The sequence below is a fragment of the Trichoplax adhaerens genome, genomic scaffold (assembly GCF_000150275.1).
Source record: "Trichoplax adhaerens TRIADscaffold_9 genomic scaffold, whole genome shotgun sequence".
In the NCBI taxonomy this organism is placed as follows: Eukaryota; Metazoa; Placozoa; class Uniplacotomia; order Trichoplacea; family Trichoplacidae; genus Trichoplax; species Trichoplax adhaerens.
This window is the reverse complement of record NW_002060951.1, coordinates 1,943,763-1,970,663: the sequence shown is the minus strand read 5'-3', so window position 1 is coordinate 1,970,663 and position 26,901 is coordinate 1,943,763. Positions and strand designations below refer to the sequence as shown.

Below are 26,901 nucleotides of genomic sequence, written 5' to 3'. Positions count from 1 at the left end.
CTGAAGATTAGATCTATACTGTAAGTTGGTAATATACAGATTGCCCGGGCAATGTATAGATCAAACAGATGTAATATTTTACCAGTATCAGTATATTACGATAGTGAAAAGTCATAGCATTACGTACCGGTATGACTTTAGAATCATAGATACTGCTCCTGTATTAAATCGGACTGGAACTAGTTATCAGGGAATAGCTACAAAGTTGAAAAGTTTGCAGCAATACATTATCGATAATGTTGTACAGATTCCGAAACATCTTCTTACGAATTAAGTGATTTATAGAATATTTTCTAGAGATATTGATTTTACTATTCTCTATGATACTTGGAATAGGTGGCCAATATTAGCCAAGCACCAGTTATAATTTATCACATTGGCGTACCGTACGTATACGCGTACAGGTATACTGATGGATATACCCGCACAGGCATTTTCTAATATCGGTCTTCCCTTATGTTTATATTTTACTCGCCGCATTATTTCGTACCGTATAATGCCTGAAATTAATGTGGCTTCATATGCAATTTGCATGTATTGAATTAACCGAGCGGTTAATATTTATATTTAAATTTATAGTAACTTATGGGTATATGATTAAATATATATTATTAACTTGCACAAGAACCGAAATTGCACTGTGAATAATCGCATATACTGCGATGAAATGATAGCGCTCAAATTACGATAGAAAACTTCGTAAAATGTATTTAATACTTCGTAGTTATAGTAAACAACTGAACCAATAATTGTCTGGTCGTTACATTATTTGAGCTCCAGGGATCTTGGCTACGGCCTATAATTTAAAGTGAAACTTACTAGTTATAGTCATATAAAGAGCCGATTTCTAGGCTCTAATTTTCAAAGCACATAGTTAGTAATCATCAATACCTTTGAAATATTGACTCCAGTTAGTGCCTGCACAGCTGGCGGTAATTGTCCTACCAAGTTAGTTATTTCGTTTCTAATACTACCGTCTTTTCCGCCTAAAATAACGATGTCTTCTGTCTTTGATAGAGGAGCAGTGATTTCTGCTGCAATCTGATATAATTATATTTAATAATAAAAACATATACATAGTTTAGTGATGATTGATATGGTCTAAAATTAATCAAGATCATACTAAAAGCCGCACGGTACGGGAATATTAGATATTGAATTGCTATCGAACCATCATTTCACGCAATCTGTATTGCTTGTGCATTACCGTTGGTAGTGCCTCAAGAACCAAACTAACTAAAGCAGCATCTCCATACTTTTTATATGCTGCGGCTTTCTGTCTCATTCTTTCAGCTTCAGCTTTGCCGATTGCTTCAATGGCAGTAGCTTCCGCTGAACCTATGGCCTGTAGTAGTCGTGATACTATTTTATAGTAGTGATTATGGATACATAGGCGTAGAGATTACAAGCTAGATGTGTAGTAACAACATTTTTCGTGTGCCAAAATAAGATAACAGTATTAAAATGAAATCGCACGATTTACCTTAATCTTCATAGCTTCTGCTTGAGCTATAGCCACAGTCTCTGCACTAATATAATATTTTGTTTAATAATTAAATTAAGTGTCTTAGTATTCAATTATAAAACATTTTGCATAGAGCGTATTTAGGTCTATAGCTTAGAATCACTATCATATAGAAGATATAAAAATATTTTATTAAGTAAATACTATCATTAAGGTTGACAGTATAGACAGTACCGACGGCCTTCTGCAATTGTTTCTACTTTAAAACTTTCTGCTTCTGCTGGCCTCTTTACAGTAGCAATAAGCTCCTTATCTTTCCTAAGGATTTCCTTCTCTTCGATATCAATCTCTTTTCGCCTCTCTACTACTTCAATTTGAATTTCTTCGCTACGGATCTTCTGTTTAATTCTTGCACACTAAATAATAGTGCATTAGTTGTATGTTTGAGTCTGATGAAGTATCTATCATACGTGAAAGTATTTAAATTTTTTTCTTTATATCTTTATAGCTTTAATAGTAAAATATATAATTCTTGTGACGGTAGCATATGTTATCATATTTACTGAAAATAGTACGTTTGATACAATTAGGGTACCTGTAACTCATATGATAATTCTGCTTCGGCTCTCTATATAATTCAAAATTGCATTAGTTTCAATAATATTAAGGCGAATTTGTTACTTTAATGCCTCAGCAATCGTATTTTACGTTTCAAAGCTGATAACGCATTCGTCGATGTCATACATACAATACTATTTATTTCCTGATCAAATGCAGCTTTAGCCATTTCGTATTCACGGCGAGAATCAGCGATATTGGTATCGGCAGTGTACCTAACATCCATTCTAACTCTTTCAGCCTCTGCTTTCTGAATTATCATAAGCAATATGACAAGATTTATTTAATATTAGCGAATATCAAACAATTATTAATATACTATAAACTTTCGATGTATATAAATTATATCGGCAGAGGTTATACAACTCTAAGCAATCACCATAAGTATAACACGTGGCTCTAAACTGTACTTGTTTTATGGAAACTGCATGTTTAAAGCCAAATTTGGTTAAATCTTACTAGTTTATAACGGTTTTATAAAGTAAACATACTCTAATTCCAGCATCACGATTCGCTTCAGCAACTCCGATATCGGCATCGCGCTTAACAACTGCTGTTTGTGATTTTCCAAGAGAGTTTAAATAATCTACTTTATCCATAATGTCCTTAATAGTAAAACTGAGGATTTCGATACCCATTCTACCAACATCAGGAGAAGCCACTTCACGTACAAGAGTGGCAAATCGATCGCGATCTTTGTATACTTCTTCGACTGTTAAAGTGCCTATATGTCGGAAGTTATGAAAGGAAATTATCAGTACTGTATTCTGGATACATTTAAAAGTAGTTTTCATGGTTCTCAATTTTTAGCGCTGATTGTATTACAATGCAAAGTCTTAACATGAACTAAATTGATACAACCGTATACCGGACATGTGTGCGTAATCAAAATAGTTCATGCGATTCTCAATTTTTATCGCTGATTGTATTATATATCGCAACGTAAAAGGCTTACCCAAAATTGATCTCAAGTGACCTTCTAGAGTTTGTAGAATAATGTTTTCAATATCTTCTGTATTTCTCCCAAGAAATTGCTCACAGGCAATAGGCAACAGATCGCCTGTCATGATTTTACATTGTGTAACCGAGGTTACAGTAAGAGCGACTCCTTCAGCCGTTTCAACGCTCTCACAGAGCGGATTTAGAGTCATAACATTCAGAGAGATCCTTTAAATTAAGTAATAAACTTAACATACAGATAATATTAAATTTTATGCATTCTCCTTTTATCTTAGTAGTTACCAAATTACTGCATTATAAAATGGTTACTAGGGAATATATCCTAATTACTGATATAGCTATTTGATTAGATCTATGTAGTAATTTCAGTTGATTACAATAATCGCTTACTTTATAAAAGGAGTTGTAAATAAAGCAAAGCACTGTAATAAAATACTAAAAGCAGACGGTAATATGGTTGTACGCGTTTAGACATTTATAGTCAGTTATGATGTGATATAAATAGTCTTTGGAAAATAAATATAACTTAGAAATCTCTATAGCACACAATAGTACTGGTATGATGTCAATGATTACATATAGTTCTTCAGGATCTATAGAACGAGATTTTACAATACTGTGATACTCATATTCGTATGTCTAATTAACGAATTAAAGTGCAATACTGTAATGGTTGGCCAATGATCGAATAAAACGGAAGCCTTGATAAGTCCGGTACTATTAACGGTGGAATCTTGCGATACTTCGTCTGTAAATTACGGTGCAATTTATGTATATAAAGTAAACCAGTTTCGTAAGCCGTTGTTAAAAGGATACAGTCAAACTACATTTACTTAGATAACTTAGGGAGGGAATAAAGGCCGACCAAAATTATGTAATGGGGAATGGGAGGGAAAATAGAGGATAAGTAGTAGATGGGAAGATATACACGTAAGTACAGTGGTATCTTTCAATACGAGCATATATCATCTGCTTTATTTGCATAGAATCTGGAATCAGTTCAATTGCAGTAGTTATGCGGTTCGATGAAATGACAGAAAAAATCAATAAATCATGCGATTATAGGATCTGATGGCATCAAATGCTTTACACTGAAATATTGGATATGACAAAGGAGATTGATTACATTAGGATAATTAAACTACATATTGCCACCCGTATAATTGTAATCTTATTACAAAATAAACTATTACTAATAAAAAGAATATTGAAAAGGAGTGACTGGTAATATTTGACGAACTGGTACATCACAGTGAAATGAAATTTAAAACTATAATAGCAGACACGCTTCATTCATAAGTAAACAATCGATCATATGAAATCAACTATGATTTATAGACTGGTCTAATATAAAGTAGAATGAATCCTTACTGGATCCATTGCTTCTCTGTATTACGACCACCTATAATGATTTAAAATTAAGGTCATAAGTAGGTTTAGTGAACGAATCGATTTATGTAATAAAGTAAATCTGACAAGAAATTATAATTCTTGCCGAAATATTTTAGTATTCACATTCTCTCGTCCCCGCTTTAATATTTATTTAGCGAAGTTTTAGAGCTACGGAATGAACGTTATTGGTAAGTGAACTTTATCAATATCTTTATCAATATCATTCTAGACAGATTTTTAGTTACTAAGCATCGGCGGGAAATCTCTTATAAGATATACAACCGAACGATGCCAATCGTAATGGAACAATTAGTTTACAAATAGCGTATTCGTAGTCGCTAATGGAAACATTTGTGCTCACATAGATGGTTAGGCTGCTGTCTACCATAGCATAGTACGTAAGAATCTTGGACAAAATTTATATTTATAAATATAAATTATCGCTATTGCTAAAAGTGAATATTAAAAACAAAGGTTACATTGTGGTGTATACCTTTGAACATCGGTAATACCACACCAAGCCCAAGCCCAGCCACCATGAACATATCTCTTCTCTCCTGAACCGCAACAAGCACCTAGCAACGAGGCAAATCGATAAAGAAAGATATTGACATTATTAACATAATTAAGTCGATTTGATCCGAATAGATACTGCACCAACAGTGGCGCTACTCCATAATAATTTAATTTGTTCCATACTGTATATTATTCTGTAAAATATATACGATTAACTACAAACGGTCGTGTGTTAATTATGTTATTTATTTATTTATTATACAGTAACTTGTTAAAACTGTAATGTTTGCGTGATTTGATGAGAACGGAGTAATTTTTATTTATTGATTTTAGTCAGATAAAATTAAAAATACAGTATATACACGTACTGCGATAGTAAAACTATACAGTATATTTTACCAAGCATAAGGCAGTAACTGAATATTAACAAATCTACTATAAACTATTTAAAATATAAACTGGACGTACTGCTCATGGTAAATACGTACGAACATTAAAGTATGTTGTAGTTAACTATAAATTTTTGAAGAAGTTCATAGATTGCTAAAATGAACGTAACTGGTTAACTTACAGTTTATAATAATTGTACTAATTATTATACGTGTATGTAATTATCATGTTCACAACGTTACAGAGACTGATAATGTACTGACCTGACACCACGAGAGCCTCATTGGGACCAGTAGTATGGCAATTCCCCATCTTCAATTTATATTTTCTGATCTATTCTTGCCTTCGACAGAAGGCTATCGAAAGGTAATTTAATTTTAATTTTATTTAACCTATAGTATACTGTAGTTTTTAAAAATTTATTTGCTAAAGTTTAAGTAACTAAATACTATTCAAGAAACATCGAATAGCCTTCCGCTAGTAGGGTAGTGCGTGGACGTTACTTTATTCAAAAAGGTACAGTTATAAACTACTGATAATATATTTCTATAATTTTGCAAATGTACGCATTCTAAATGAAACAACGTCAAGAGAATAGAAAATGGTAAAAATTGAAATACACAACAGTCAGTATTAAGTAACAGTAAATACCCATCGGAATATATTGTATCCTGCGTATCATTGTGCTGTACTTGATGAGCGGATAAAAAATAGTTAGTGTATGCACATAAAGGCATGGACTCGTATATTGTATTACTTATCCGCATTGTGGAACACTTAATGGGACCAAGCTGTATTCCATAAATAATTTATTTACTTTATTTTATTTCTTGTTATTTTCTGTTCACGTTTCATAAAATTAATTATACATAGTTATATATTGATTAAAATAGATAATTATAATGATAAGAATTTTTACAGTTAATTTAATTTAATTTAATTAATTAATTACTTACAGAGGCACATTTATATATAGTACTGTACAGTACAGTGCTTCAGCTAGTACTGTACAGTACTAGAAAAAATACTGGGACTGGAAACACTCCTCGGATGGACGGACTTTCATACCAGATAAGGCCGAAAATATGGAAAAATAATATTATTTATTTATTTACTCAGTATAGATCTTCCGTGTCTGTTTTCTAAATGACTTGTATTAATTTGAATAGCATTCATGATCTAAATTTATTTCTTCTAAACAGAGCTTAGTAACAGGTAATAGAATGCTATCTAACATTACTTAATTCAGAAAAATCAGTCAATTCAGAATCGACTGTCTGCATACTACGGTCATAATGAAGTGTTGGACACAATTTATTGACCAAATAAGGCCAAATGTCTGTCCGTCCAAAGGAGTTTCTAGTCCAGGTATTTTTTCTAGTAGTCCATGACTGTACCAGGGACTACTCGAAAGAAAAGAGAAAGCTGGCCATTTCAGCTGTACCGACCATCAGTAATCCTATACTGTACACTATAGAGAGGGGTCTCTACTGTGCACGATCGTGCTCCAAATGATCTGCCAGGTTGGTTTTGCACAATGCGGTGTACGGCTACAGCCGTAGCGTATTGTAAAATGAAGGCTAAAAAAGTCGGCCTTCTCATTTTTTGTAGCTTTCGGGCCCGTCCCTTTCTCTTCTTTCGAGTAGTCTCTGACTGTACAGTACGGCATCATGGTTTCTGTTTGTTAAGTAGAAATGAATTCTGCTGTACACTGTACAGTACTGTAGAGAAGACCCCTTGTAAGGCTGTGGCTGAAGCGACGCACAGTATAGATCTACTACAGACAACATACAGTACTGTACTGTGCTGTATTAACGCGCCAGCTCACGAAAGTTTTTTTTAGTAAATAATAGATCATGGTGATAGCAATGACAGTGTCGATACAGGAGATATTGTATGGTTTCATACAGGAATATAAAAGAAAGAAATACTCAAATGCATATCTATACGGTGTTATTTTTGAAGAGGCAATGACGCAACCCTGTTTTATTTAGGGAAAATTATTAAAATAGAATTAACAGTTTTACTGTACTGTACAGTACTAGTACAGTACAGTACAGTACAGTATTGCTGACTACGCAATTCTACTGTACAGTACAGTACATTACATTTACAATGTACCGTACAGTACAGTGTACTGTACTGTAAAATAATGAGATTTAATGACACTACAGTGTACTGTACAGTACAGTATAACGTACAGTACTGTACTGTACAATACGAGATTCTCTTACCTCTATCGGATGTGCGGACAGATACTGTACTGTACTGTACTGTACTGTACAGTAAAAAGTGTGCTAGTTCGTAAAGCATTGTCACAAAAGTCTTCACACAGTGTTATCCTGCACGATTCGATCTGCTGGACTGACCGAAATAGCGAGCGGAAGCAGGTGAGTAATTAGTAATTTTAATTTATCGAAATTTTATTTTGATGTTTGGTGTATGTTCAGATTCTTGCTGTTGTTGTACAGTAATCAAAGAATTCGAAGATTCTATACAGCTGCACTGCATGCTTCTGAGGCTCTTGACACATCTATCTTGTTACTGTGCAACACTAATTTTTCGAGCTGAATTTACTCGATTACGGCGTTTCAGATCCTGCAAAGACCCTATGCGAAAGTTAAACTTAGCTTATTCCTATTATTACTTGCTGTTGACTTCGACTAATGAGTTTACGTAAATTATATCCACCGTCATCAATCTTAATGAGAAAGGAGACGAATCTGTCAATAACCTTGACAAGTACGAAAACAAACGTACCCCTTACGCACCGTTTCAAAACAATATTATAGTAAGATATTCAATACGGAGTATTAGTAAAGTGGTATTTAAGCTGAGCCTCTACACCTATGTGTATGAACAGAGATTGCTAATGAAAGTATAGTTCAGTGGGCCCCTAGCGCATAGGGATCGGGCATGTAGCACAACGAATAACTGCTAGTGACAATATCAATACTGTACTGTACAGTACTATGAACCTTAATCTCCCTACAGTACGGAAAATATGGTACAGTTAGTGCTTGCTCATCTGTTTAAGACTTAAATGATTTACCGCATTTCATTGCACCGTTTGATTTCATATATATATAATTAATTATCAATCCGAATCATGTTGCATCGATATCGTAGCTTTTCATTGATTCACTTCTCTTTTTTGGGTAACTTACCGGATCAAATTGATCCAACTTACCTTTTCAGCAAGTCTTAAATTTGTAAACTCTTCATTCATCCGACTAGCGCTATGTAATTTTTGCTAAGTCTGTAACCTTAGAATAGATTGCCTAAATAAATATTCAGTTATGTGCCGACTACTGTAAGTAGCGTCGTATGTTTATGAATCATTACTACTATAGTTCAATTCATATTTTGTAACCTTCAATTTCACATTTTTGCTATCCTTAAATATCATGCTTGAAGTCACTGACAACCATGGAGGTAAAAGAAAAACTGTAACTTCTTAGGACCCGATGTTGATGATATTACTGTAGAAAAAACATTGCACAGTAGCTGCTAATTTACTGTATGATTTCATTGGTTAAAAGCGAATTAAAACGTTGAAAATATGAAACATCAATTGCTGTAATTTCATTTATGATTTATATCAAAGACTACTGGAACTCTTGAAGGGAACCTATGCACAGCATGGCCGTGTTTCGTGTGCACTTACAACATAGTACAGTACTGTGTCGTTTCTTTCTAAGGCCCGGCCGGGTTTTGATTGACAAGTCCATTCGCCCATCCGTCTACATCATTGCAGTAACAAAAAAAAATTAATATCATTTGATTAAATGAAATTAAATTAAAAACCATCGCCATATTTCTAGTCATTTTTTCGACAAGTATAGTACGTTTTTCAGTGCTTGTGTACGGTATGAAGCTTAACCGAATATTGAGCCCTATTAGCAGTTGTACTATAATTATTGATTGACTGTATATAAATTAAATTAAATTTAATTTATATTTTAATTTTATTCATATTCTTCATCATTAAGATGCACATTCCTAGTGATGCATGCCTTATCAATGCTTTTAATTGGATATTATGTCGTTCCTTTTACTTTAGTGCCATAGATTTGTTCCCTAGAATAAGAAATAAAACTTATCCATAATGATGGATTACAGCGATCTTGATAGGTAAGTTGACGAAATTGCATTTTACGTATTGTACTAGTACACTATTTTGTGACTGCTGATACAAAGGTAGGCGCTTTAATGATTAAGTCACGATTTGGCGCTATGCTGTAGCACCTTTTTATAATTTCTTGGTAAAAAAATTTTGATATCAGTTTAACGTACGTATAGTGCTATGCGCGTTAGGGTGTATTAAATTGTTCTAATTTAGGCGAAGATAGTGCAGTAGGCGGGCTGCGATTAGGATATGTTGTGTCGATCGTTGATGCTTATGCTAATAATTAGTTATAATTATATATATATATATATATATGATACGCGAACCTTCAACGTTTAAAGAAAGTTCTTTTACCTGTAAATGTGTGCAAAAGTATTGGTAGTGGCAATTGTAAAATATGATACTGTTGTTGAATGTAAGGTATCTTATCGTAATGCACTACTGTATAATGGTGTTTTGATATAGACAAATTGAGCAGTTAAAACTCTGCGAAACTATATCTGAGAGTGAAGTCAAAGCGTTATGTTCCAAAGCTAAGTAAGTCAGATCTTATTTGTCAAATGTACTGCAAATGTGCATCCTCATTTTATATATTTGTAATATTTATAAACTTTAAGTCCAAATAGATTATAATAATCGCATCTATTGGCAGCACTGATGCCAATTACTGCCTTATGGTTAATGATGATGACTTATGTTGTTAATTTACTCTTGTATCGCAAGATAAATACCTTATGATATGCTCACTATTTGAAAGAATATTACGATAGATTCTTCGACTGTCTTCTAAATATGCCCTTTTTTTACTATGTAACGTTACGTAGGGAAATCTTAGCAGAAGAGAGTAATGTCCAGAAGGTCGATGCACCTGTAACGGTAAGACTAGAGTTTTTGTACATGTGAATGTGAGCTGTTTTGCACATATTTTTCTTTAGGACTTAATCACCTTTAGGGTGTGCAGTAGCAGCTATTAAAATATTATTGTTTAATATTGTATCATGTTTAAAGGATATAGTTATACAGATGTTAGATGTTACTAAATTGCGACTGTTAATATACCTATGTAGCTATGTGGTGACATTCATGGGCAATTTTATGATCTAAAAGAATTATTTAAAGTAAGTCAGGCTGGGTTAATGGTATATTTATTTAAAGTCTTGATTGATAATGAATATATGTAGTTTTAATGACGACCTTGTTTGATTGATGAACGCAATTTGCAGGTTGGAGGAGACGTTCCAGATACAAATTACTTATTTATGGGAGATTTCGTTGATCGAGGATTTTATAGCGTAGAAACTTTTCTTTTATTGCTTGCACTTAAGGTTATTAGTGACTTAATATGAAGATCTCAAACAGCAATTAATATCATGACTTCATGAAAGTTCATGGAAGTATAATTAAATCAACTTTAACGATAAAGTTGCTCTAACTTAATAGGTTCGTTATCCGGATCGTATTACCCTCATACGTGGCAACCACGAAAGCAGACAAATTACGCAAGTACGTATAAGTCAGCATTCGATAATACAGTATTGCTTTATTTGCTAATTTGGCATCTTAAAATGTAGTATAACTACCAAGATATGGTCGATGTCTTTAATTGCCATTGATTGTGGTTATTTGTGTATCTTAAAGGTATACGGTTTTTATGATGAATGTCTCAGAAAATATGGTTCTATTACCGTTTGGAAATATTGTACCGAAATTTTCGATTATTTAAGTTTATCAGCTATTATCGATGACAAGGTTGGCAATATACAGAAGGACTGTATTAATAGTGCCGTGAATCGATTACTGGCGTAATTTATTGTAATTGAAGGCTATCATATTTCTTATACTACGGTAAAATCTGAAAACTTGTTACCTTTCTACTTAATTTTAGATCTTCTGTGTCCACGGTGGATTATCTCCTTCGATTAGAACTTTAGACGAGGTTTGTCAAATTAATCGATTATTTTATTTAATATGATTGGTTAATAAAGTTTGTAAAGTTATATTATGATAATCTCTTTATCGTGAATATATATCCATCACTTTAGATCCGAACTATAGATCGTAAACAAGAAGTTCCTCACGATGGGCCGATGTGTGATTTGCTATGGTCCGATCCTGAAGGTAAACCTTAAAATGTCAATATCAGGTTATCTAATATTTTAACTTACATATTTCTAATAAAATTAAACTGATTGGTTAACAGAAATTGAAGGGTGGGCCATTAGCCCTCGTGGAGCTGGATATCTCTTTGGTAGTGATGTAGTAAAGCAGGTATAGATCTTGCGAGAATGTTAGATAATGTAATATTGCCCTTTAAATTATTAAGGGATTATCATTCTTTATTTAATTAGTTTAATATTACAAACAAGCTCGATATGATATGTCGAGCCCACCAGTTAGTAATGGAAGGCTACAAATGGCACTTCAATGAGACTGTACTTACCGTTTGGTCTGCTCCAAATTACTGTTACAGGTACTTAGCTAAGTTATTTCATTGTGTTTTTGCAACTGATTTTGTATCTATGATTAATCAACATTATTAAACATTAGATGCGGCAATGTAGCAGCAATTCTTGGATTAGATGAAAATTTACAAACTAATTTCATGATTTTTGAAGCCGCTCCGCAGGTACTACTTTTACTGTATATTCTATAGATAGAGTAATGATTTCTAGAATAGTAAACATGATTAATGTTGCTTGTTTATCTTATAATAGGAATCAAGGGGTATTCCCGCGAAAAAACCGCAAGCTGATTATTTTTTGTGATTTCATAGAATTAGTAATACCTAATCGATATACATGGTTCCATTAATAACGGAGATATAAATTGAGTACCCTGTTATATAAGATCTAGCACCATTACCTAGGAAAAAAAGCATGAAGGAGGACTAGCAAATGTACCTTATTGTCACTCAACTGTTATTGGTACACTGTAAATTTTTATTGTGTACATGTATTTATATTATATTTATATCGTTTTATCTATTGCATGATAGAAATGTCTCTATATTAATGTTTGTGTTTATAGCAACGTCTCTATATTATTGCGACTAATGTAAGCGGAAATATTTGAATATTCTGCTACTGTGTTCGTTCAGTAATGTTGCTAATGAAGTTACTTTAAGTACACGACTATACTTCTGTTTGATTAGTAAATACCGACGCAAAATCCAACCATTAACTCTGCTATATGTGGATAGTATTTCTTTAGTATAAAATAAGAATGCCTACTAATATATAGTATGTAAAGTATCTCCTCTTTACCCTAGCTACTCGATTTTAGAATAATGCAAGCACGTAATTCTTGCAATCTGTTATTATTCGAATTATTTGAGCTTGTGTATACAGTATTACGCAAACATTTAACCTTTTTTAATTTTTTGAATATGCATGGTAATATTCATTGACGAATTCTTAAAATACGTATCGATATCAAATTGGTCGCACTTGACCAAATTTAAAATTTACATGTTTGCCAAAATTTTTTCGTTACAGTATTATATAACGAGCTGGGGAAATTGTAATCCTATGCATCTAAGTATATTCTTATTAAATATAATCTAGAAAAGTAATAATTTAGAAACCTTCTATCTTTCAGATTTATCTTTAATAACTAGTTATGATGATTACCCTTAAAAGTATCTTAGCGTTTAATTGGAGGTGTTCCGAAGTTAATTTGTAATTATAACTATAAACCGTATTTGACCGATAATTAATATAAAAACCAATTTATTTTGCCTCATTAAAGATTTCAATTTATTAAACTATTCTGTGGTCGAATGAATGATTTGTATCTACGCGCATATGACGTTCTAGCTGGCAGCAATTACTTAAGATATTTATTACGGTACATCATTATCCGTTCATAAAATGTTACTTCAGTTAAATTGTCTGTTGTATTAATATGAATTTAGCTTACACGCAGATTTGTTTAAATCTATTGCATCTGAGTTTACAGAGTCCTATCCCCTAATTGTACGAATATGATTTTAAAATTTACAAGGAATAACTGCATTTGTAGTTTACACGTAGGTTTGAAATACTAATACCATTGACATTGCATCCATTAGGCAATTTAAACTTTGAATATAAGCCAGAAGTTATCACTTCTTATTCATCCAGGTCACCAGGTCATTGATAGTATCTTGTATCTGAGGATCGCGAGATATTGATACAAATAAATATATATTAAAGGTATTATAGTGTGGAATAAAATCTGTTTTTGTACAATATCGTTGACCAATACTTTGCATAGTAACCTACTTGAGCGGCAATTGCTTCATCATTATTCGATTGAGCTGCCTGAAGGGCCTTTTCTAACTGAATTTTGCCCAGATCGGGTTTCTCTTGAAGTAGCATAACTTTGGCGTAACTATACTCTAAGCTTGGGTTGTTTGAAAGTACTGTTACAAGCTTCTGGTAGTACTTTGCTGCATCATCGTATCGCTTGTATGATGCCAGCGTTGGTGCTAATATGGATAGAATATCCTACAGAAATCATTGTAATAACAGGAAGTATGTAACATATTGTGAATCCTAACAAGACACTAAAAATTTGTAATTTTCAGATTAATTATTGACAACATCATAAGATTTTCTATAATATGAACATTAAGATGCAATCAATATAATTGTAAGTAAAAGTAGATTTGATGAAATTTACCGGGCTATCTGGATGTTTTCTTAACCCAGCTTGTAAAACTCTAATTGCCGCTTGTCGGCAACTTGGCGAATCACGACATATAACATCGTAAACAGAGGTAAAATGCGAACTAGGAATGTCACCAGCATCGTCCAGCATAGAAATAATTTTTTCCATATCAGGAACAAAATCGGCAATTTTGCGAGAAATGAGCATTAGGTTATCTGGGTGTCTAGAGTGGTTATAAAATTTTGTCCTGATTAGGCAGTAATTACTACGAACAATAGCGCAACGTTAAAGAAAATAACCAGAGTAGGTTTGCATACTGAGATAACTAAAATAACAATCTGGAGCATGAGTATTTATAGATAGTAAGTAATTTTAACATAATTAGCTAACAATGATGTAATCGCTGTTATCTCCTGCGTATTGTATATAACAAAGTTTTCTAATATCAATTTTAGTAGCTAGCTTTACTTTTACTGTCAATGAAAACATTGCATATGTACTTTTGCAAGCCAGCATCAATGGATTGATGTTTTGGTCTCAAAGTGCGCTCATCTTTAGGTAATTGGCTATCTAACCAATCTAGGGCAGCATAGTCCCTTCCTGAACTGCATTCAGTCCCTGTGATCTTACTCAGTAAACAACGTGCTTGGTCAAGTAAATTGTTATTTAGATAATAATCAACTGTAAAAGCGTATAGAGAGGCATTAGCTTGTGACCAGTTATTTGCGGCTTCGAAGATACTGACTGCAATTATGAAAAAGAATTAGGTAGGTGAAAAATCTAATACCATTATCAAGTGATATTGATGTCTAGTGTTATCATGAGTGATAAAACATAGCTAGTAGCATTATCTAACAGCTACGGTATTGCATTTACTTAAAATAATTGTTATAGTATCCTTGATAATGCTAAAGTTTTTTTATTCGAGCTGGTCATTAGATAGGGGTAAGGAATTTATAAATATTAATTACTAGTACAATCTATAGTAGATATTACTTAGAAATTATTAAACGAGCTTATTGCTTAGAGATGAACTACTACTAATTAGACATTGTACTAAAGTTTGCTCATACTGTTATACAAGCTATGTAATCTAAGCAGCAAATTCAAGAACTAGGAGTTATGTTGCCGTACCTGCTTTACCGATATAATCGAGAAATTGCAAGGTGTCATTTTCTTCTTTACTAGAGGAATATAATGCCGCTAGTATCTCATAAACCTTTGCTACATTGATTTCTTGTACACTAAAGTTTTTCTAGGTAAATAATAATATATTGAAAGTGTCTATGAAGATTACCTAATAAGTGCCTGAATAACTATATTGTACGCAGAAGAATAGACTAAAATCTATAATAAATATCGATTACGCTTACCTCAAAATAATCCAATGATTGCAAGCAATATTTGCGTATTTCGGCTTTAGTGTGACTATTATAAATTTTTAATAGCATATCTATATACTGAGCGACTGTTTTGGAACTTTTTTCGCCGCATAAATGAAATGTGATGTCCAGCGTCCTATTGTTAATCAAGAGTAGTTAATCTTAAAGCGAGCAAACGATAGATTATAATATTTTAGTCAGCATAATGAAAGAAAAGTTTCCTTATTGTTTTACTACTATCTTGCTAATTGGACGATCGCTATTTGTAGGTTTTAAAAAAGAAACTAAAAAACTTACGTTAAGCTTAAGGGCGGCCTTTGATTAGCTAGCATTCCACCATTAATCCAGTCTAAGACAGCAAAATTTCTATCTGGACATAATGACCGATGAGTAATCCTTTTGATTAATGCTTTAATGTCATCGAAAAGCTGATTATCGAGGTAATATTCAATATAGCCTGCATTTAGTGGCGCTAAACTGGCATGCATTTGGTCCAAGGCGAACAATATCTTACCTGTGATAATTTTAAAGTTATTAAAAGTCAGTGTTCAACAATTCAATAACAATATAATAATCATAAATATTCCATTAAGTCTGATTAATAATCGAATTTACTTGCTCGCTCAAAATGCGGAACACCTTCGCCTAAGTTGCTTTGATACATATGCGTCAGGGCTAAATTTTCACATGTCACGGCAATCTGAATATGATTGCCACTGTAAACAGTCTGAAAAATAATCAACGATCTATCGATTAATAACACAATTACGATGTTCTATATCAGGACTTTATTTACTACTCGCAGGCAAATGTAATGCTGTAGTATGTAGTGGAGTAATAACATAAATCCGCAAAATTCACGTTTAAAACATTGGCTGCCTTCGCTCATTGTTTCTTTATAATACATTTCTTAATTAATGCTATCTAGCCCGGAATGCAAGTAACGATATAATGATGAATAGGCTCAATTTTTCAAAATTGTTATACATGAGTTAGAATAATGGCGATGTTTGCTAAAAATCAACTTTCATTTCTTGGTACGGAAGTAACTACGCGTTCCATCGATTGGAATCGGTAAAATGTCCTCATTGCTTTATCTCAGCTAAAGTGGAATTTAAAGTAACATTACATTTATGCTAGTAATCAGAAGCCAAACTTTATTGTCGCATATTAAGTAAAAAATCAAACATGACACTGAAAATTCGTAATACTTGTAGTAATTGACGTTATCCTTTTCCTAATTGGCTACAAATTGTTAATTTTAATATCACTTTATACAAATGTAGTGCACGGGTTCTTAACCCTAACATATGCATAACTACTGTAATTAGCTAAAATCATTACAATAAATTATAAATCATATGTTGTTAAGATGTTCTTGCAGTAAGTACATATTTTTATCATGAGAACAATAAGGATAAAAACAATATTACAGAGCAACACGAAAATAGAAATATTTGAAAGAATAAATACTGATTCTATACAGTAGATATATCAAAAAAGAGCAGTAGATATAGCAATAATAAATCCATGTAGTTTAGCTGCATTCTTGCTGACATATGACGGTCATATTTGACTCACCTCATAGATAGCAAGTGCTTTCGTGAAAAATTCTTCTGCAGTTTTATAATTCCGCTTATTGATTAATTCAAAGGTGCCCATGTTAATATAAGATTCAGCAATATCTGGATGATTGGATTTAATGAGATCCAACCTTGTATCTAAGGCTCTGCAATAATTAAATAATATAACAGTTTAGATTCAAGAGGGACGATTTTAACTCTGAAATGATTTCGTTTCTAGATTTTTATATAAGCATTTAAAAATTTTATAGCACTGGAAATGAATATATGTTTTGTAAGCAATATGTTCTTGTGGACGTATTCAATTGTTTAAACATTTAGTAACCAAGTAGAATAGAAGATCAAATATATGAGTACTTTTTATAGTAAAATTCTGCTTTATCTAACATTCCAAGATTTCGATAACAGCGAGCCAAGTTGTTGTAACTACCACACATAGATAAATTTCGTATTCCATAGTAATACTCTTCATAAATCTAAAGATTTAAGTTTAGAAATTAGTCCATAATGTAGTAAAGGACTACTGCCGTCGTTTCTATTTTAGTTTGAAATACGCTTTGCTTATAAATTCTATAACGACATTTGAGTATACTAGTATAACTATAAATCCATAGCACTTTGTCGAAATTATATTAGATTACACTATTTTCTTGAAATTAGCAAATGAGTGATGCAATACGCGCACAGTGCTATTGTTAGCCGTTAGGGAATGAAAATTTCTTACTTTTAAAGATTGGCAAAATAATGTTTCAGCCTCAGTATACTTGTCAGTTTGCATGTAAATGCAGGCTAAATTATTAATAGAATCTGCATATTCATAGCTGTCTTCCTGTTCTTTATGCATTTCAATAGCTTTCAACATATATTCTGACGCCTACAATTATATAAATAAAGTTCAACAATTAATTTTGATTTAACTCAATATGTGTAAATTTTACGAATATATTGCAATAAAATATAGGAATAGTTCAAATTAATAAAATATTTTCTGGTCGTAATCTTACCTTATCATAGTGCATTTTACTAAAATAGAGTAAACCTAATCCATTAAGAGATCGTGCAATTTGAAGTTTCGATCCAATACTGTAAAACATCAAAATATCAGAATACGCGTAGATTAAATTAGAAAAGAAATTTTCGTGTTGATTTGATTGCTTTCAAATCAAGCTTTACATCTATGTCCTACTATAATCCATCCCAATATAATTTGTATTTCTATTATCAAATATAATGTAGCATAGTTAAGCAAAATAAATGCATACTCTTTGCTTAATCACTACTATTATTGTTGAACGTAATCCGTCGTAAAGTGATATTATTTACTCCCAAAGCAGATTCATTAAAATCGTTACTGCGAGCATGCTGTGGTTACTAAATACTAAAGAATTACTTTATTATAATTATATCAGAGTAATAAGTTTCAGTATAGCTAATTTGGTGAAGTCTTTTAACCTTAAGCTTAAATTTTCTTCAAATATCTTACGATGATTCTATCGCTTACCTTTCATAGATATTTAAGGCTTGCAAGTGCAAAGGTTCAGCTTCAATAAATCTATTAGTGTCAACATACAGTATGGCCAAGTTTCTTAGTATGTCTGCTAGCCATTCAGACTGGCTATCTGACTCATCTTCGCTAAATCGTGATTTCTAGCAGTTCAATTACCAAAAAAAATTAATGCAACCGAAATACAATAAAGCAAACATCGATGTTACGAAAATTTTCTATTCCATTTATGTATCAGAACTTCACTAGCTTCTTAAATATATGGGATATAGGAATATTATGCCGTACTAAGGATAAAATACTGACGTTTAATTCATATTAATGTTTCTAAGTACCCAGGTACTCTAAGAATAAGAATAACTGTAAAGAGATGCCAGTTTCTGGGAAAGTCAGCAGCAAGCGAAATTACTGAGGCAGTATAATAAATTCTAATAGTATTCGCGCATATAAGATTGATATTATGTTGAAATCAATTTTGGTGAATACATTGGTAAGTTAGCGTCGAAAAGTACGGGATATAATTTACTATAGCCATCATATGGCTATAAAATAGGATATTAAATTAATTCTAATAAGTTACTTAATACTATGGCTATCAATATTACCATTATCATTAAATGTGCTTACAACGAGACGAAGGCGCCATTTCAAGAAGTATTCCTCTGACTCATATTGAGCTAGCCTGTTGAGAAATGCTGTAACAGTTTCAAGGACCTTTTCGATCTATTTAATCATATATTCAAAAGAATAAGTTAGTTAATAAACATTAAAGTGAAGTAATCCGATTTTTATAAATGGAGAAAATACGAGTTTTCGTGAATGCACGATCCATAAATGTAACTAAAAGGAATTATCGTAGTAACACTTTTTTACCTCGTTAATAGCTTGATTAGGCGCGTGAAATTCGTCATAGCGGTCAGCGTATACGCTTGCTAATTCATTTTTGATTGAGGTTTCTAACATGCTGTTTATCTCTTCCGGTTCAAGTTTCGTCTGAATCCAATATTCAGCTAAATCTATTACACCATTCCTAAGAAATGATATTAAAACAAAGATTACAGCAAGATATCACCATCGTATTTTCAATATTGAATTAGCACTACAGCATCTTACTAGAATTACTTGGGTTAGAAAATATATTCAGTAAATACTGCAGAAATATTTGTGAAAATTTTTAGCAACAGGTATAGTAACATGATATACTTACTTAGCCATCCATTGGAATACATGGATATTACATATACAATTTGCGAGTTCATTAAAGCGACCAGATTTTATTAGCAAATGAGGCAATTCCGTGGCAACTCGTGATAAAATTGTGATATCCAGTTGCGAAGAAGAGATAGACTGATTTGAAATAATTTAAGAATTGGCTTTTAGTACGTATGCTATATAAGGCAGGTAAAAAGATTTACTATAAAATTTTCGTACCATCAATTTACTACTAAAGTAATTTATAAGCGATTCATAATAATAATCTTCCTTGGATTGATCATGTAAATAAATACTACGAATAGCCTCATTCAGTTCGTCATATATGAATCTAGATTCGAGATATAGTTATATGGTTTTAAAGATATTGAAAAAAGAAAATGATAAGTAGTTCAAATACAAGTAGAATATTATATTTCAAATGAATAGCAAAACGAAGGTTCTAGTATTAGCAGTTAAAAGGGTATTCTTTTACAATAAAATCGTATTATAAAGGTTAGGCTTATACGCGTACATTGCTCTAGCATAAAAGAGTTCATATCAGGGAATTATTTTTAATCATTAGTATCGGAAACATTTGATATATTTTTTTCGTAACTACTTATATTAGTCGGTCTATAATTATATAATTAAATAAGAAATGTTTCAAACATGAACAAAATCATTATCTTAGTATACTGTATTTCGTACGTATATATCTACAAATGTTATCAGAATATGAAATTACTAATTTTTTTAGACGGGATTAATGCAAATAAATCGAAGAGCTAGCTCCTATCATTTCGACAAAATTTTAATCTGTTCCTACTTACTTTAATAGGACAGAACGATGAGATAAATATTTATTTGTGGCATAATAAATCATAGTTAACTGTGTAGATTCCAGTCCAGTTAAGTCTATGATTTCTTTTTCTGTGAGACCCTCTTTTGAAATACTTAGGTAGCACATAATCTTAAATATACACACAGAGTTAATAAATATTAGAGAGCAAGATTTAATACTATAGCTGATTCCTACATTAATCGAGCTACAATAGAATGAAATAATAATTACTATCTAGCAGTTTAAGTTGCCACATAACGACATCTAAGGATTAAAAGATGATGGAGTTTAGCTAATGATCAATTTATTGCATTTATGATTCACTTCGTCGTGAAATTCAATTACTGAAATGTTGTAATTTACCGATACTAAAAGTATATGCTTTACAAATATTTCAGCCTGCAAATGATATAATTGATTTATATCTATACGTACGGTCTCTTAATAAGCTTTGCGTTCTATTTAGATATAAATATAGATCATTTGCGTATACATATACTAAAGTCAGTATACTTATTTAGAGTGAATTACGGAACGGCACATAAAGTAAAAATTAAAGTAATCCATCTTTACTCTCGGTGATATCAGAGTAAGATAATAATAAGAAAACCTTCTCATAATTCATAAATAGTAAATATGTTTTGTATGCTTTCGATATTTGACGTTAACAGCACCATTTTTAACTGGAATCGTTATTTATTTCTAAATATACCTATTGATTCCTGGTGACTACTGCGGTAATTTATTGTCCGCATCAAGTGAGCAACATCAGTATAAATAATTTCTGTTTAGTTACAGATATATCATAAATCTAGGGTACGATAGACCCAATAGCTGTTATTAATTGCACGTAGTCTTGAGTAATTAAATACGTCATATCCATCAAGACGTATTCCTCTTTTCAGATGTCAACATTGTTCCATAAAGATGATCATATACTACCTATCAACTAAGTAAGTTCATCTCAGATTACTAAATGCATCATACGTACATCTTTAATAACATTAGTAGAGCTGTCTGTGTTATAATCCATCTCTAAACGTTCCAAAAACTTGATAAACAACTCTTTTGTGCTATATCAGTAAAAAGAAAAGATTAAATAAAGTTAGTTAGGGAGTCATATTTGTCATTAATTTCCCTATTTTGTCGCAATGCTAGACCATCAACAAATCTTATTTCTATTTATGTAAAATAGCCCTGCTTTGTATTAACTAAGAGTTGGATAGGACTGAAATGAGAAGATCCAGTCAAAAAGGATTTGGAAGTAATACCATTGATGTCACTCACAGCAAATCAAATATATTGTAAAAAACATGAATAGGTAATGTATGGTTAAGATGATGCTCCAGTAAATGGTATAATGCTTAAATCTATTAAAATTTGATTATTTATTTCTCTTGTAATGATTTATCGGTCCTGGTATTTTTAGTCTGCTTTAGATATAAATGCTTTTAGCTCCAGTAAGCAGTTTGTAAAGTAATAAGTTTATTGCATGCATATAAATTTAATATTATTAATTAATGCATTCTATTCTACATCTTACTCATTACAACTCAATAATTCCTTTATACGGTCGTCAATTGTTTCAAATTTTCCGTGGACGGATAATTCCTAATCGATTATTAAGGATAACAAAGAAAGCAGGAGTAAATTTCAATAAAGTGCAGCGTGTACCTATTACGAAGGATTTTAATTAAGATGTCCTACCTCAAGTACAACTTTTAGATATAATGGATTCTTACATTCTTGTTGACTCAAGACGACGTCCATCTGGTTCGATTCATTATGTGCGTAATAAGTTTAAGAGTTAATAATCCAGCTTAATTATTGTAACATGACATTTTTTATGCGACATCTTAAAGGTTTTGATCAAAAAGTAATAATATTTCGATACTTTCGAAGATATCAATGAATACGGTATTTATTTATCAATTTACAAACATGTTGGCTTACAGATTAAATTAAATACCTGATTCGGTGATAAAGCCTTTCCTCTTAGCTTTAGCATGCCCTATTCGAATGTTAAAGTTTGTAAGTTATTTGGGGTTCTTTATGAATAGAACAAATTTTGATCAGCATATGATAAGATGCTGTTATACTTCGGTTAAAATTTGGATATCCTTTGGCTCTAAAGGTTGTATATTCAAAACTTGATAATGACGGGCATCAACAAGTTCAGATGTGATTTCGTTATGACTGCTTTTACAAGATAATAGGAAGTGAATTCCCGATGGAGTTGCCCGAGGTAGCCAATATAATATCTAAGCCAAGATTAAGAAACAATCGGTCAATATATTATAAAGAGTTAAACTTATGTTTTAGTAGCTGTCTGCAAAGGTAATATTATCTTAATTGCTAGATTTTTAGGATAATGCATGTAACATATTAATGTATCAAGATACATGCCACATATCAGGGTTATAGTTAAAGGCATAGATGGCGTTTAAAAAGTAAATTTTTGGAAGTATCCAATACGAAGTAAGGATAATAGTCAAATATATCAAAAATGTAGTTTAGGTTATTTAGCTTTTTACTTTGAAATAATGAATTAGTTTTCTGTAGTAGCTACGCTGAATTATAATCAGTAAGAATAAATGCGAACACTAAACTACATACATATTTTCGTAATTTTACTTACACGCTCAGACTTTCCGCGACTGGTCACACGATCTAATCCATCAACAAGGATAACGACCGAATATTCTTTTTTTGAAAGTATTGTGAGGATTTTATTCAAGGATTTTGAAGCATCCTTGGCGTTATCATGTTCCTTTAATGGTAACTTCTGGCTTTTACGTAGTTGATTAACAATGTTCGTCAAGATGACTAGAACATCTAAACACGTAGGAATTAAGATTCGGTTGAACATCATATCATCTATCACTATCTACGAATTATAACTGCAGTATGGTAAAGTTACCTTGGGCGTTCTTAGCTGTGCTCGCGACAAAATGATATGCAACAACCAATTTTTTGTCTCGCTGCTTCGACTGATGATTTTTTAACCAGTTAGCCAATAGAGCAGATTTGCCACTACCGCCTCTACCAGTAACTAAAAGTGGTACGTCCTCATCATATGCATGCCGATTCACAACATTCAAATAGTCATGGCTTCCAACATATTTATCTCCTAATGACAGTCTATTTATATAAAAGGCATCATGGAATGTTAAGATTGAGCTAACTGGATCATCCTCATCGGCACGGTGGATGAAGAAGACTTCGGTCAAATACTTATGCAACGTTAGATAAATTTCTCTGGCACCCTATAATTTGATTCAGATCATCTATCAGAATTATCTTATAAAATCAAGAAATACAGTCTACGCACTTTCAACTATTTACAGTACGCAATGGACATAAATGGTTTTTATTCGTCACTTGCCTCGGTTGGCGATGCATAGTTCATATTAACGGCCAAACACTAAAGCGTGAGGAAACAAAATACAGTAATTGCAATGGTATAAATACATGTTGAAGAATTTAATACAATATTTATCCGATTAATTAAATTGGAAGTAAAATATCGACAGATTGACATTGACTGAATCCGTACTTTGTCCTCGGTTTCTTTAATTCTTCTTTTTAAATCATTCAACATCGTATATGTTTTATCACTTTCCACCTTGAAGGCATTCATACGCTGAGTTAGTCCTTTTTCTTGGCAAATTTTCAATTGCTCATCATCATACGACTAATAAATAACGAATGGCGGAATAGCATAATTTTTAATAGTCGCTAAGAAACCAACGTGTGAGTAAACACTTAATGCAAGCTATGATTTATCGTGCTTTCATGTTAACCTTATCTCGAAAGAAAAAACATGCTGGTAATGCACCGATATTATTTAAATGACCATGTAGGAATTCTAATTCAGTAACGGAGCGATCGCGATAGTGTTCTAACCAGGGATAAGATTTCTGTGCATAATCAAAAGTTTTTTGTAACAGATCATCTTGAAATCCATTCCAGCCATACCTCTATAAGTTATAAAGTGAAATACTTTAGGTATATGCAATCCCTAATAACTAATACCATTACTCGGGTAGTTACATGTTAGATATGTAGTCTACAAGAGGATATTAGTATTTATATGATATATTCGTGCTATTGTTATGTACGTGCAGTATTTGCTTAACAAAGTTAATAATCTGCCGCATTAAACATCATTCGATCTTCAACGTTTAGCAAGATTAATTAAATGATATATTGTATAATAGCACATTCATGGATCTGTAATGCTAATTCTGTGCTTTACAAGTTTATAAAATTAGGAGAGACATATGATTATCCGTAAATGCAGAGGAAAGTGCGAAAATTTTAAAAATTACAATAGTGCAGGAATCAGACAATTCATTGCTACTGCATTCAAATAAGTTTTAATTTGCTAAATAATTTTTTAATTTATTTATTGGATAAGTGCGATTCTGTGCAATGTATAATTACTGTACGTCTACAACAAACTCTTCGAAAGAATCAGCTAAGAACACTTATTTCTTACCTGGCCAAACATGCCAACAAATATATCACTTCTGTCAATCTCGCTAAGACATATTCCAATCGTTTGATATTTAGAAGTTGATTCCTTAGTAATACCCCATCTCAAATCCACAGGAATAAATTGATAGCCACGATTATTGCACATATCATGAATATGTGGAAAATAAAATTTAGTTAGCTCTTCTCTCTCTTTTTCCATGCCATTAAACGGCGACGAAAAAAAGATTCGAAGAGTTTCTGTAGTATCTCTTTCTTCCTTCTTTCTCATCTTGACTCGCTATGCTTCATTTGTTCCTGTAATGGTATAATGAATATTAAAATCAATAAATTGAAGATATTGAGAAGTTAAAGTATTTTATTATTATCAGATCCAAGATACAACTAATACGATAATTTTAGGTGAAATTGGCTTTACACCAACAGCTATATTCTGCAAGTAACATCAGTTCATATATATGTGATAGTAAATGTCACTAGCATTATTATTGCTAGTTTTAGAGATGCAAAGTATAATAGATCCGCCTAATCTTAAGTTCATGGTAACTAAATAGAATTTTAAAATGAGTATACCGACCGTACTACAATGATTAAGCCTATTTTTACTTCTATTAGTCACATTGTATGTTTAATTGCAATGGATTAATCCAAAATGCATAGTTTAATGGGTCAAAACAGACAAATATCAAATTTAGATATCACTCTATCACTTTAGGCGGAGCAATTATGATCATTCTGATGTTGTACGTCGGTCATTAATTATGTTAAGCTGCCACGGTGCGAACTATCGTGAATAAATAGCTGAATAAATAAATATAGGCTACTAAACTTTACGTAGGTGATAACTATTAATAGCTTACAGTAAGAATCACTGTAGTTATTATTTGTTATAGTAAATTATACTGCACTGTAGAAAGAGTTCTTATTTGGTAACTGATGTTAATTAATGATAGTGCTGTCTTGTGATGCTTGTGATTGATATCCTGAAGATGCTCAATCATAGGTGATACCATACATAATTCTGTGAATGGATATACTGTAGTCTAGTTATCTAGAATCATTCGATGCATGTCTACGATTATAAATATCTGTGTATTAATTTAGCTATCCAGTATGAATTGACTTTCACAATCTTATGTTGACTCGTTCATGCTAACTGCCGCCGAAGGGTATTTAAGCTCGGTAGATAGTTGAATAAAATCCGGATTCTCTAGTAGTTTAACGTAGAAGCAAAGGTATTTCAATTCTCATGAGATAGTTAAAGGTTACTGAGTCTCGGAGACTTTAGTAATTTAAAGATTTATTTAGGTTATCCTTGTCACGAAGCTGGTTTGCGACATAACCATATAAAAATGTAATGATTTATAGCTAAATACGAAAATACTTCAAATACGGACTGCATCAATCTTAGAATAAGCAGAAATAGCAAGGTATTAAACTTTTATTTCAACTCAGAGAAAAAATGGAAGGCGTATACAACATAATAATGTTGTATAGTAAGAAAGCTGTGCGTATATCATGCAATATCGAGGTATACTATATGTGGATTTATTGTGCTATGGATCCTAATAGTTGCAAGAGCTCCTGAAATCGACGGATTTCAACTTAACCTTTCCTGGTTACAATTAGTTAAATTCGTAATTTTTTCATGAACTTACCAGAAGGGAACATTAACTTCTACTATCTTTAACTTAGGCAGAATTGACGTATTTCCAGTGCCTACTTTCTTCAGCGAATTAATAATAAGCTAACATTTAGTATTTTCCAAATTGATGCGTGC

The 26,901-nt window shown here is 32.1% G+C and overlaps 3 protein-coding genes across 3 annotated transcripts; 1 reads left to right on the top strand and 2 right to left on the bottom strand.

The window, feature by feature from the left end:
- Nucleotides 1-760: 760 nt before the first annotated feature.
- Nucleotides 761-5,653, bottom strand: TRIADDRAFT_59005 (uncharacterized protein; the record flags this gene model as incomplete). The annotated part of the gene is made up of 11 exons (XM_002114927.1): nt 761-796; nt 892-1,041; nt 1,208-1,345; nt 1,484-1,529; nt 1,700-1,881; nt 2,061-2,093; nt 2,214-2,333; nt 2,575-2,807; nt 3,039-3,250; nt 4,929-5,010; nt 5,605-5,653. 11 exons carry the CDS (start codon nt 5,651-5,653, stop codon nt 761-763), a joined length of 1,281 nt encoding a protein of 426 aa, XP_002114963.1.
- A 3,796-nt stretch (nt 5,654-9,449) lies between these two features.
- TRIADDRAFT_64151 (protein phsophatase-2a) lies at nt 9,450-12,822 on the top strand (the record flags this gene model as incomplete). The annotated part of the gene is made up of 13 exons (XM_002115111.1): nt 9,450-9,475; nt 9,936-10,007; nt 10,295-10,346; nt 10,538-10,588; nt 10,694-10,795; nt 10,911-10,973; nt 11,109-11,219; nt 11,356-11,406; nt 11,513-11,588; nt 11,671-11,738; nt 11,819-11,940; nt 12,018-12,096; nt 12,185-12,822. The coding sequence occupies 13 exons, from the start codon at nt 9,450-9,452 to the stop codon at nt 12,233-12,235; spliced, it is 924 nt and encodes a 307-aa protein (XP_002115147.1). The 3' UTR covers nt 12,236-12,822.
- Nucleotides 12,823-13,572: 750 nt separating this feature from the next.
- TRIADDRAFT_59003 (uncharacterized protein) lies at nt 13,573-25,392 on the bottom strand (the record flags this gene model as incomplete). Its single annotated transcript, XM_002114926.1, has 27 exons — nt 13,573-13,620; nt 13,733-13,957; nt 14,133-14,343; nt 14,621-14,864; nt 15,255-15,375; nt 15,494-15,638; nt 15,800-16,016; nt 16,118-16,229; nt 17,084-17,231; nt 17,443-17,561; nt 17,810-17,959; nt 18,090-18,168; nt 18,587-18,732; nt 19,217-19,312; nt 19,463-19,619; nt 19,797-19,936; nt 20,021-20,132; nt 20,614-20,753; nt 21,616-21,697; nt 22,168-22,235; nt 22,332-22,394; nt 22,594-22,635; nt 23,263-23,459; nt 23,545-23,890; nt 24,181-24,318; nt 24,428-24,604; nt 25,126-25,392. 27 exons carry the CDS (start codon nt 25,390-25,392, stop codon nt 13,573-13,575), a joined length of 3,990 nt encoding a protein of 1,329 aa, XP_002114962.1.
- Nucleotides 25,393-26,901: the final 1,509 nt, after the last annotated feature.